The sequence below is a fragment of the Triticum urartu genome, chromosome 3, assembly GCF_003073215.2.
Source record: "Triticum urartu cultivar G1812 chromosome 3, Tu2.1, whole genome shotgun sequence".
NCBI lineage: Eukaryota > Viridiplantae > Streptophyta > Magnoliopsida > Poales > Poaceae > Triticum > Triticum urartu.
This window is the reverse complement of record NC_053024.1, coordinates 117,503,534-117,513,972: the sequence shown is the minus strand read 5'-3', so window position 1 is coordinate 117,513,972 and position 10,439 is coordinate 117,503,534. Positions and strand designations below refer to the sequence as shown.

At 48.4% G+C, this 10,439-nt stretch overlaps 2 protein-coding genes across 3 annotated transcripts; one reads left to right on the top strand and one right to left on the bottom strand.

The window, feature by feature from the left end:
* Positions 1–2,241: 2,241 nt before the first annotated feature.
* LOC125543214 (sodium/calcium exchanger NCL1-like) lies at positions 2,242–6,919 on the top strand. Its single transcript, XM_048706482.1, has 7 exons — positions 2,242–2,665; positions 4,753–4,941; positions 5,058–5,239; positions 5,334–5,479; positions 5,574–5,841; positions 6,059–6,361; positions 6,441–6,919. The coding sequence occupies exons 1-7, from the start codon at positions 2,263–2,265 to the stop codon at positions 6,687–6,689; spliced, it is 1,740 nt and encodes a 579-aa protein (XP_048562439.1). The 5' UTR covers positions 2,242–2,262; the 3' UTR covers positions 6,690–6,919.
* Positions 6,920–6,951: 32 nt separating this feature from the next.
* On the bottom strand, positions 6,952–10,175 carry LOC125543215 (COPII coat assembly protein sec16-like). Of its 2 annotated transcripts, none has more exons than XM_048706484.1 (5): positions 8,994–10,175; positions 8,757–8,879; positions 8,479–8,666; positions 7,915–8,110; positions 6,952–7,831 (listed from the first exon to the last, which is right to left on the bottom strand). In XM_048706484.1, the coding sequence occupies exons 1-5, from the start codon at positions 9,432–9,434 to the stop codon at positions 7,676–7,678; spliced, it is 1,104 nt and encodes a 367-aa protein (XP_048562441.1). In that variant the 5' UTR covers positions 9,435–10,175; the 3' UTR covers positions 6,952–7,675. The 2 variants fall into 2 exon arrangements, with proteins under 2 accessions (XP_048562441.1, XP_048562440.1); XM_048706483.1 differs by having other exon boundaries at positions 7,915–8,113; positions 8,994–10,174.
* Between the last annotated feature and the right edge of the window lie 264 nt (positions 10,176–10,439).

Below are 10,439 nucleotides of genomic sequence, written 5' to 3'. Positions count from 1 at the left end.
TGCCGAAGGCGTGCGGTCCATTCTCCACTACCTCGGCAATGGCGGGGGCGGCGGTAGCTCGTCCCAGAGTGCCATGACGGCGCAGGAGTACGCCGATAGGGAGCAGTCCCGCGGGACAGGCGCAACGTCGGCGTTGGTCCAAGTACGCGGACTCCGCCGTCCCGCCGCCACACATAGCAGCGGACCTAGACTTGGCGTACGCCTGGTTCCTGGACTGCTCCGTGACGACGTCGAAGATAGCCAAGCATCGTCTCCGCCGCCTCGACAGGGAGATGACCAGGTATGACGAGGAATGGTCTCTCAGCGAGATTGACGCCGCCAACGATGCCTCCTCCAATGACCGCCGCCCTCTCCCACAACCCATGTCCTTAGTGGCCGCGGCCGCACTGTGCACGGCGCAGGAGGAAGCGGAGAGGATCATCCGCAAGCGTCAGACGGCCGTCAGGAAGCCCTGCCGCGACGCAGCCATCTTCTGCCGCCCGAAGCCCGATGATCACGACGTATCGGGTGACGATGACGGCGTAGGAGCCGCCGGCCAGCCTGACATGGCCTACGAGGTCACCGTCAAATATAGGACAGTTTAGAGTTTTATTTTAAGGGTTTTAGTTCATCGGGTAAAATATCGTCTGGTTTTATGTACAAATTATTCTAGTTTTAATGAAATCCGTCGTGTTTATATCAAAATTCGTCTAGTTGATTCGTACTATTGTCAAGATGTATGCGGCTACTGTTGGATAATGGCTTTCCGCATTCGTGTTCGCTGACTGGTCCCACTGTCCACGAACAGTTTGGAACAGACGCGGGAGAAAATTTACGGGTCGCAGTTGGAGGTTAACCATCTAAACACAAAAGTTGGTCCGCCTTGATGTTGGCCGGTAGATCTACGTATAAGGATCGGATCACCCGTAGCCAAGCAGATCTACCTGAGCTTTTTTTTAATGAACTTGTGATCTCACATGCAGGCGCGTTGGACCAATCAGCTGCAAGAGGATTGATCCGGCAAGTGCTCAGTTTGCATTGGCACTTGCGATGCGACCAAAATGCTTGCGTGGAGTTGGTGGTCTGCACGACCATTACTGTTTTTTTTTTTGCGAGGAGACCATTACTGATTACCACTAGTATCATTTTTGTAATCGCAGTTGTGGTTTACATGACCTTCTACAACTGTCTATCAAACGGTTAATGAGGTACATAACCAGATAATAATCCCCTCGGGGCCTCATTTTGTCAAATTTTATGCCGAGTCAGGTGTGTTATTGTCAAGTTGATATATTGCTACATGTTCTATATAAAAAATTTGCTTGTACTAAGGGTCGAAGAGTTCAATCTTTTTGTTTTTTGCGAGTTGGAGAATAACATCATTGTGTCTGTAACAATCCTCATGTTCAACGCTACATTTGGATTCAAGCATACCCATGTTCTATCAAGACGTTTGTCCAAGAAAATAAATTGTTGAACAACATATCTCTACTTTTGTTTCATTACTAACATATCATGGCAAGAGTAAGGACATATGTTGGAGCTTTATATTTTAAAATATAGGTTAAATGCAATCGATTTTAGAAACAAAGACAGGGTGGGAAGAAGGAGCGGTGTGTTGACGTGACAAGATTATTGGCAGTGGTCGATTTGGGGGCTGGGGGGTTGCATTCCCCCCAAAACATTTGTGATTTTAAGTGTTTTTGGTTAACTTACTAAAAAGTATGGCATTTGTGAACATTTTCATTAACAATTTTAGTTATACAAGGATGACATCTTCTTCATAAGAGAATGCAAGTTTTTGGTATATTATAGACATTTTTCGCTAGAAAACTGCCACCGCATGATTTTTATCAGACGGCGCGGGAACGTTCTGTGAGACCTCCTCCCAGAAACGTTCCCCATTTAACATTACTGGGAAAAAACAGTAACAACAGCTCGATGCACACTACGGCTAAGGAAAGAATATTTACAGTTCCAAAAATACTGCCTAATAAAGGAATATATTTACCTTTTAGCTTGGTTTAACTTGCCATAGCATCATGGCGTTGGATTCTTTGATGAAGGATCCGCCTCTTCCCGGCCCGAGCAGCCCCTTCTATTCCCGCCACATGGATCCCAAAAGGGAAGGAAAAAAAAGAAATAGAAACTTCCTAAAAGGTGAAATAAAATAAAATTTTGAAATATCTCTCGGATCGCACCATATAAGGCTACGCGCACCCACCCGCAGTCCCCAGCACTACCGCGCTCCGCCCCGCTCCCGCCCCCCCCCCCCCCCCCCCAATGGCGATTCGCCGGCCGCGCCGCTCCTTCCCGCTCGTCCCCTTCCTCGTCTCCCTCCTCGCCGTCGCCGCCTATGGCCGCCTCATCTCCGACGGCATGCCGGCCACCCCGTCCTCCTCCGTCCTCGCGTCTCCGCTGTCCTCGGCCGCCATCCGCCTCAACTCCTCCTCGCCGGCCACCGCCGCGGCCGAGGAGTGCGAGCAGACGTACGGCTTCCTCCCGTGCACCACCACCGTGTTCGGGAACATGTTCCTGGTGCTCACCTACGGGTTCCTCATGTTCAAGGCGGCCACGTTCCTGTCGGCCGGCAGTGAGCTGCTGCTGGAGATCATGGGCCCTGGCCTCGTCGGCGGCCTCCTCCTCCCCATCCTCGGCGCCCTCCCCGACGCGCTCCTCGTGCTCGGTACGCTCGCCCTGCTTCCTTGCTTAAATTCTACCTTCGCAGCTCGTTCAAGCCTACGGCTTCATAAAGCAATTCTTACGTGTGTTCCCCAAAAAGCAACTAGCTCGCTCCCAAGGACAGAATGATTTGCTCTTCAAGCAACTACCGAGCTGATCTTTAGAAATAGTAGTGGTATTTTACCGGAAGAGTAAATCCTTGTTGAGAACAGATTGAAGAGTAAAAAGCAATTCCTCCCGTTTATGTTCGCGCTCCTCGGTTCTTGATTTGTTTCAGATCTGAACCATCTGGTTTGATCTGATTGGATCAGAGCATGATAAGCTGTATGACCCCCATTGGTAGACCTTGGGCGGCTTGTGCAGTAGCCCGATTTCTCTTGCTGATCTCATCAGCTTGTTCTTTTCGTTGGCACATGTATGGATTAACCCAAAAGTAGCCTATTTGACGCATCTATTTGGAGTCCTTTCAATTGGTAATTTATAATAACCAAACTTAAGCCCCAACCAACCACCCAAGCCTACGGACAAACAGTGTTTGCAAATTATGCCCTGCTTTCTCTGGAATCCGTCGGTTTATTAGCTTATATTTAACTTTCACCAGTACCTGTCGTCGCTGGCCTTTTGACTTTCCCCACTTTCTGTTCTTGATCTTTTCTTGTTATCTTGTCTGCATAATTTACCTTTTCTTTGTCCACTGCACATAAAGGATTGGCCGATGGCTTCGAGCTGCTTTTCTCTCTAATTTTGTGGGGTTTTATTGCCTTTGATCAGTATTTTTGTATGGTAATAACAGTGATTCTTTGACAATAGCTTTTGAAATATTGTGGGAAAAAGGAACCATATCGCCAATTAGTTCGCTGATCAGTCTTCGGTGTCTTGGTGATGGGTAGGTGTATGTATCATCACTAGTATATGCGAAAGGTGTTCTATTAGTCGGTCAGTTAGTCAGCTAACATCTTACAGTTAATTGTTTCGTGATATTGTGGGATGGTACATCATGTGGATCATCTAGATGAATTGTTGATGCATTTTCGAAGCAACGATAAACAAATTATTATTTTTACCAGAAAATTATTATAAATGAGCTTATTATTAATATTATCCATCTTCCTGATGAGTGCATACCATTTTCCACAGCACGATTTTTTGTCTGTAGGTTTTGAGTTGCAATGCATTTTTGGCACCTTGTGGGTTTCTTGTGCGCCCCTCTTATTTTTCCTTAGAATTTTACATCCCGACGAGTTTTTAATTTGCAGTTGGAATTCGTTGAAAATTGCCTTTTGGTACACTGCTTCTGAAATTAGCATCAGACAGACCACTTATAAAATTTTATTACCGGGTTCATGATGCATTACCTTAATCCTCACGTGATATCTTGGTTACCGACAATAACACATCATGTATCAGAAAGGACCTAATTTATCAAAGGCGAAGTTCCCTGGTGAAACAATTTTGCTTATGTAGTAATTGCTCAAAATTAAGAATAATAAGTTGTTATATACTCCCTCTGTCCAAAAAAACTTGTCCCAAGCTTGTCCCTCAAATGAATGTATCTAGCACTAACTTGGTGCTAGATACATTCATTTGAGGGACAAGCTTTTTCGGACCGAGGGAGTACGTTATTAAGGCTATTACAAAGACATGAAAACAGATTTTAAACAAGCACACAACATGCTTTATATAACATAATATCACAGCTGCCAATTTACTACATTATTATCAATGTGATCCACATAACTAGTATATTTGGTCACTTCTAAATTCAACATCATTAACATTTAAGCCTCATTCTGTTTCTTTTTCTTCTGGTCTCTCTTAATAAATTGTGTACTTCTGTGTTCACTTCAAAGACTAGCTTACTGTAGTAACTTTTTCTTCTTGTGTTTTAAGTGGTAGAAAACATTTTTGTGTGATGGAAACATCATTTACTGTTTCTGATGCTCTGCTCACAGCAGAGTTATGATGGTCCATATGCTAGTGTCATGAAACTATTTAATTTTACTGCTCTATGATTATTCAGCTCTATGCAGAACGTGCTTAATGCACACGTTCACACATAATTCTGATCTGTTTGTTCTGTTCTGTTAACAGTATCTGGTCTCTCTGGGACTAAAGAGACCGCACAAAGTCAGGTCCTCATTGGGATGGGGCTGCTTGCTGGTTCGACCGTCTTTCTTCTCACCCTGCTTTGGGGAACTTGTGTTGTTGTTGGCAAGTGTGATGTTGGGGAAGACGGTGTTGCTATTGATTCAACTGACACTAAGGGCTTCAGCTTGAGTGGTAAGTTGTCGCCCTGTATGCATGTTGTTGTTACTGCAGTCTGGCAGATTTCTCATGCTTGGTCAGTTTTTGTCTCAATTATTTAACAATGTTGATATGACCGCACCCTTTTGCAGGCTCTGGCATTACAACTGATGTGCAGACCAGCTATGCAGCACGAATCATGGCCATTTCTGTTATTCCCTTTGTCATTGCTCAGTTCCCGAAAATGTTGTATACTCACCATGGGGAGCGCCTGGCCATCTTGCTGGCCCTAATTGCATCGTTCTCACTTGTACTCGCCTACTGCCTGTATCAGGTAAAAATTCAGGCAGTTTCGTTTTTAGGAGGCTGCAAATGGTGGCAAGATTAGAATAAATTTTGACAGTGTTAGATTCAACATTTTGCATCAGGTTTTCCAGCCTTGGGTTCAGAAGAGGAAGCTCGCATACGCAAAGCACAAACATGTGATCTCTGGGATCCTACAGCATGCCCAAAAGCAAGCACTGGGCCGGATGCTTAACGATGACGGCTCACCTAATGAAAACGTCATAAGAAAGTGAGTTTCTTAAAGTATATAACTATTTTCGACATTCAAACAACACAGCATTCATGAGCATGATATATGAAACCTTGTCTATGCTCACCCCCAGGCTGTTCCACAAGATTGACAATGATGACAGCCGTAACCTGTCACGAGCAGAGCTACATGCGCTTATTATCGGGATCAACTTTGATGAGATTGACTTTGACAAGAATGATGCAGTCGATAAGATCATGGACGACTTTGATACTTCAGGCAATGACACTGTGGAGGAGGATGAGTTTGTCGCGGGAATGAAAACATGGCTTAATGAGGCGAAGCAAAAAGTGGCGGCTAGTGGTGCCTACTCTAATAAGTTTGTCAACGACTACCACGCTGTAAGTTTATTTACTTCCGATCCCTGTAAACAGAAATAGATACAGAGCCTTGTTTTGAGTTTTTTCCGTCAGCACGGGTGCAGCTGAGCCTGGGCTCAGAAGTGGATTAACGATACAGAGCACACATTTTCAGGGAAACACAAAAAAAAACTTTATATAGTAGCATAACATGGACATCAAAGAGGTGGACACTTACCGAGTTGTCTGAATTCTGCAGAGAACCAGGGAGGAGCATGACCAGTTGGTCGACAGATCTGACGAGGCAGTGGAGAGCGTCGAGAACCCTGGCTGGTGCATTGCCAAAGCCGTGGGGTACCTGATTCTCGGTGCTACCATTTGTGCCGCATTTGCAGACCCGCTCGTTGATGCTGTCCACAACTTCTCTAACGCCACACACATCCCGTCCTTCTTTGTCTCGTTCATCGGCCTCCCGCTGGCAACCAATTCCAGCGAGGCTGTCTCGGCCATCATCTTCGCCAGCAGGAAGAAGCAGAGGACTTGCTCCCTTACTTTCTCGGAGGTACATCACTGCAAGACACAGTAAAACTCCTTAGCTTGTAAGCATCCTTCGGTAAACTTAACGACAAATTCGCTTGCAGGTGTACGGCGGTGTGACCATGAACAACACACTGTGCCTGGGCGTGTTCTTAGCGCTCATCTACTTCAGGGAGCTGACGTGGGACTTCTCCTCGGAGGTGCTCGTCATCCTGCTCGTCTGTGTCATCATGGGCCTCTTCACAAGCTTCCGGACCAGCTTCCCGCTCTGGACCTGCCTGGTGGCGTACCTGCTGTACCCTCTGACACTCGCCGTCGTCTACGTCCTTGACTTCGTCTTCGGCTGGTCATAGGCTCATGCTTCTGCACGCACATTTGTGTTTGATCCTGTCGTGATTTTTGACTCATTGTAATTTATATGTCTAGACTTCGAGGTGTTTATTGTGTTCATATCCATGGTGTGCATTGTGTATCCCTGAATCTATCTTTAAGGTCCCATCTGGGTGTAGCGTTTCTGTGTGTTATATGGAGGATATTGGGAGCTACATGCTAGAAATGAGCTGAGATTAACCTATTTTATCCATTGGTGGAATTCATGGCTTTCACTTTCAGTGAGATTTTGATGAAATTCATCAGCTGGCACTGAAATATGTATGTTCTGGCCAAAATATTAGCAATTTCAGTAGTACACAAGAATTCAAATATTTTCATAAGTTTCAAAATTTTAATTGGATTCAAGTGAATATTTTGGCCCGGCCGAAACGCAAACCGAAATCACTGAAATTCACTGAATTTCGGTGATTTCGGTTGGTGCTGAAACTTTTCTGAAACTGAAATCGAAAACCACGGTGGAATCTAATCTGCATTTTGCTCTTGGTATGATGATTTATGGAGTAGCATTTCTTGGCACACCGCTTTGTCATGTGTGTAGTGAGAAAAATTTCATTGTGACACTTGCTAGATCTGCACGGGAGAGGCCCCACAAGCAGCTAGCTGTGAAGTGATGCCCATCCTTTGCACATGCTCTCCTTTCCGCTGCCGGCAACATCTACCCATCTCACACTTTTCTGTTGAGTTTCTGCTACATTTGGCACCAGCTTACCTGGACCATACATAAAAGCTTCCTGCTTCCATCATGCACACTGCTGCTCTACTTCACTTCGTCAGAAATAACATACTACTAGTTGCTAGGTAAATTAACCATGTCACCAGAAGACTTATTGACAGTGAAAACATCTCCTAGAAAGCAGCTGTTTGATACAATCTGATGTTACTACTTGAACACATCTGTCTCTCTTAGCTTTCTCCACAACCTCCTAAATGTTCATTGCAGATTTGATCAGCCCTTCCATAGCTTCAGCTCCAAGTCGATTTCCCCTTCCGACACGTCGGCCCTCCGCTCGCTCGGGGCTCTCTCCCGGTGGACCGGCCCGATCGGGAGGAAGTTGTAGAATGGCAGGGACGACGATGATGACGAAGCTGAAACGCTCCCCAGCTGATCAGAAAGATTTCATCAGTTGGAGTCAAATCTAGCTCACACAATTTACAGGGTTCAGAAGAGCATGGCGTTTCACTTGCCTGGGGTGGCATCGCGCTGGCACTGAAGTCGCTGTACTCCGGGATGTGCATTGATGGCACCACATGAGGCTGCTTCATGAGGTGTGGAGGCCGGGAGCTCAGGGTGAGCAAGCCGGCGTTTCTGCTACGGCCGGCATCCTTGCCGTGACCGAACTCCGGTGGTGTCCAGTCTGAACAACTTGGGTACGCACTTGCACTGCTGCACCGCACAGATGAAGGTGAGAAACAAACAGACTATATACTCCAAGAACACTAGGTTGGTATCAAAACAAATTGTGCCAAAATGTACTAATACTTTCTTCATGGTAATAAATATATATATGATAAACATGTTATGCGTTTCTTAGCTTTTTATCAGGTAAATTCAACACGGAATGAAGCTGTAATTTTTAGTGGTAATTGGGATGGATAGGAGTAACTGCAGGATACAAGTTACAAGAACAGTTACTACCATTCTGGAAATAACAATGCAGTGAAACAACTTGCCCGGAATATGAGGAGCAAACAGAGGCAGGAATTTAAACTTTGATAAAACTGAGACGGTGAGCTAAAACTGCAATCTACCTGAAATAATTGGTCGCTCTGAACTCGTATCTGCTCAGGTCAGGAGTGACATCGGCCATCCCGGAATCGCTCGCCGTCCTGACGGCGAACGGCGGCAACGGAGGAGGGGGGAAGGCTTTGCTCGTCGTCGTGAATGGGGTCATCCCCTCGAACATGAAGGGCCAGGACCTATCCACGCCGGCCGGTTCCTACACTCTACCCGAATCCACATTTAGCGACCATCCATCACAGGCAAGTTCAAGTTCATCACGGGAGCGGCGTGAGAGATATATACGTACCCTCTCGTCTTCCGTCGGCGCCGGCGCCGCCGCGCTGCTCCTCCTGCTGCTGCTGTACATTTGGTTTGAAGGGGGCTCTGTTGGGTGGCTCGACGGCGCCGTCAGGGACAGGCCCGTGCTCACCTGGTCGGCGAAAGATTTGCGTAAGTTTGAGACTTCGTTCGTGCATAGTACATGCATACGCCGTGCCGTGACGTGGAGTGGAGGCTGCGGCCCGTGGGGAGGGCAGGCACGTACCATTGGGAGTGGAGGCTGCGGGCACAGGCTTCTCTTGTAGGGGTGCTTCGCCGGATCCGCCGGGCTCCAGAGCGCCGGCGGGAAGCCGCAGTGCTCCGCGGCGGCCGGCCTCGACAGGGCGCTGAGCGGGGGCGCCGGCGGCGGATGATGGAGCAGCGCGGGCGTGGGGAGGTGGCATAGGGCCCCGCCGTTGAGCGCGTGCGACGACGGCGTGGCCGCGGAGGGGCCTCCTCCCATCTTCTTCTGCTCCTCGATGCGGAGCTTCTCGAGCTGCGCCACGCCGAGGCCGCGCTGCGGGATCTTCTTGGGCTTGTTCTTCCTCGACGCCCGCGCCACGCCGGTGGCCGCGCCGTTGCCGTTGCCGGTCCCGGTCCCGCCGCCGTACTTGGCCAGCTGCTGCTGCAGGTGGTGGCTGCTGCTGTTGCTCGGCTCCTGCACCATCTCGCCGCGCCGAGCCAACCGAGCGCCCGGCTCCTCCTCCCGTCCCCGCGTGCGCCTCACGGAACGCGAGAAGCCACCACACCACCAAATGTATGGGACCGCATCACGGACCCATGGCCGGGACGGGAGAGAGCGCGGCCAGCAGAGGCGCAACAGAACGACCGGCCGGAGAGGGGAGATGAGGCCGGCCGGGGACGCGCGCGCGGCCGGCGGTGCCGCAACCCGAGGAGGCAGGGGACAAGGGACTAGCGCTAACGCGGCGCGGGCGCAGCACGGTCCGCGCAGCCTACCGGATCAAGAAACCCGCGGCTGTGTGTGGGGCGGAGGCGCAATGCGCGGGGTATATATAGGTGCGCGGGAGCCGGGAAGAGTGTGCGAGCGAGTGGCGAGTGGTGCCAGGCGCGGGGGACTCGGGAGCGGGAGATCTAGACTCACTAGACACGGAGAGAGAGGAGAGGAGGGAGATGAGATGAGATGAGATGATGGCCGGGATCGTATCTTGTTTCTTTTTCCTCGCCTAATTTGCCGCCCTAATCCTCGCTCCGCTTTGACATGACACACAAGCTCGATGTCTCTCTCTTCTCCTCCGAGGTTGCAGGAGAAAAAGAGCCACGATACCAGGAGCAACAACCGCTGGCCTGGCCAAATTGAACGGCTGCGGCCACATAGGCATGCGAGATCATCGGGCTCAGTTTTCGTCAGCAACTGCTTGCCGCCAATCTTAGAGCCTCTCCGCAACAATCGCATGCAACTCTTTTTTTACTGCTGGGCGCAGTGTGTTTATCCGCGCCCAGTATGTTTAGCGTGCAATTAATCGTATTAAATAAGACATCAATTGTATGTTGGTATATGTAGGATATTAATTATATAGATAACACCGACGCCTATATTAGATATAAGGCTGGTTGTAATGGGGAGTATCATATACTAATATATGATACTACCTCTCTAATGCATAGTATCATATATTAGTATTATATAATACTCTATTTATTGTCATGCATA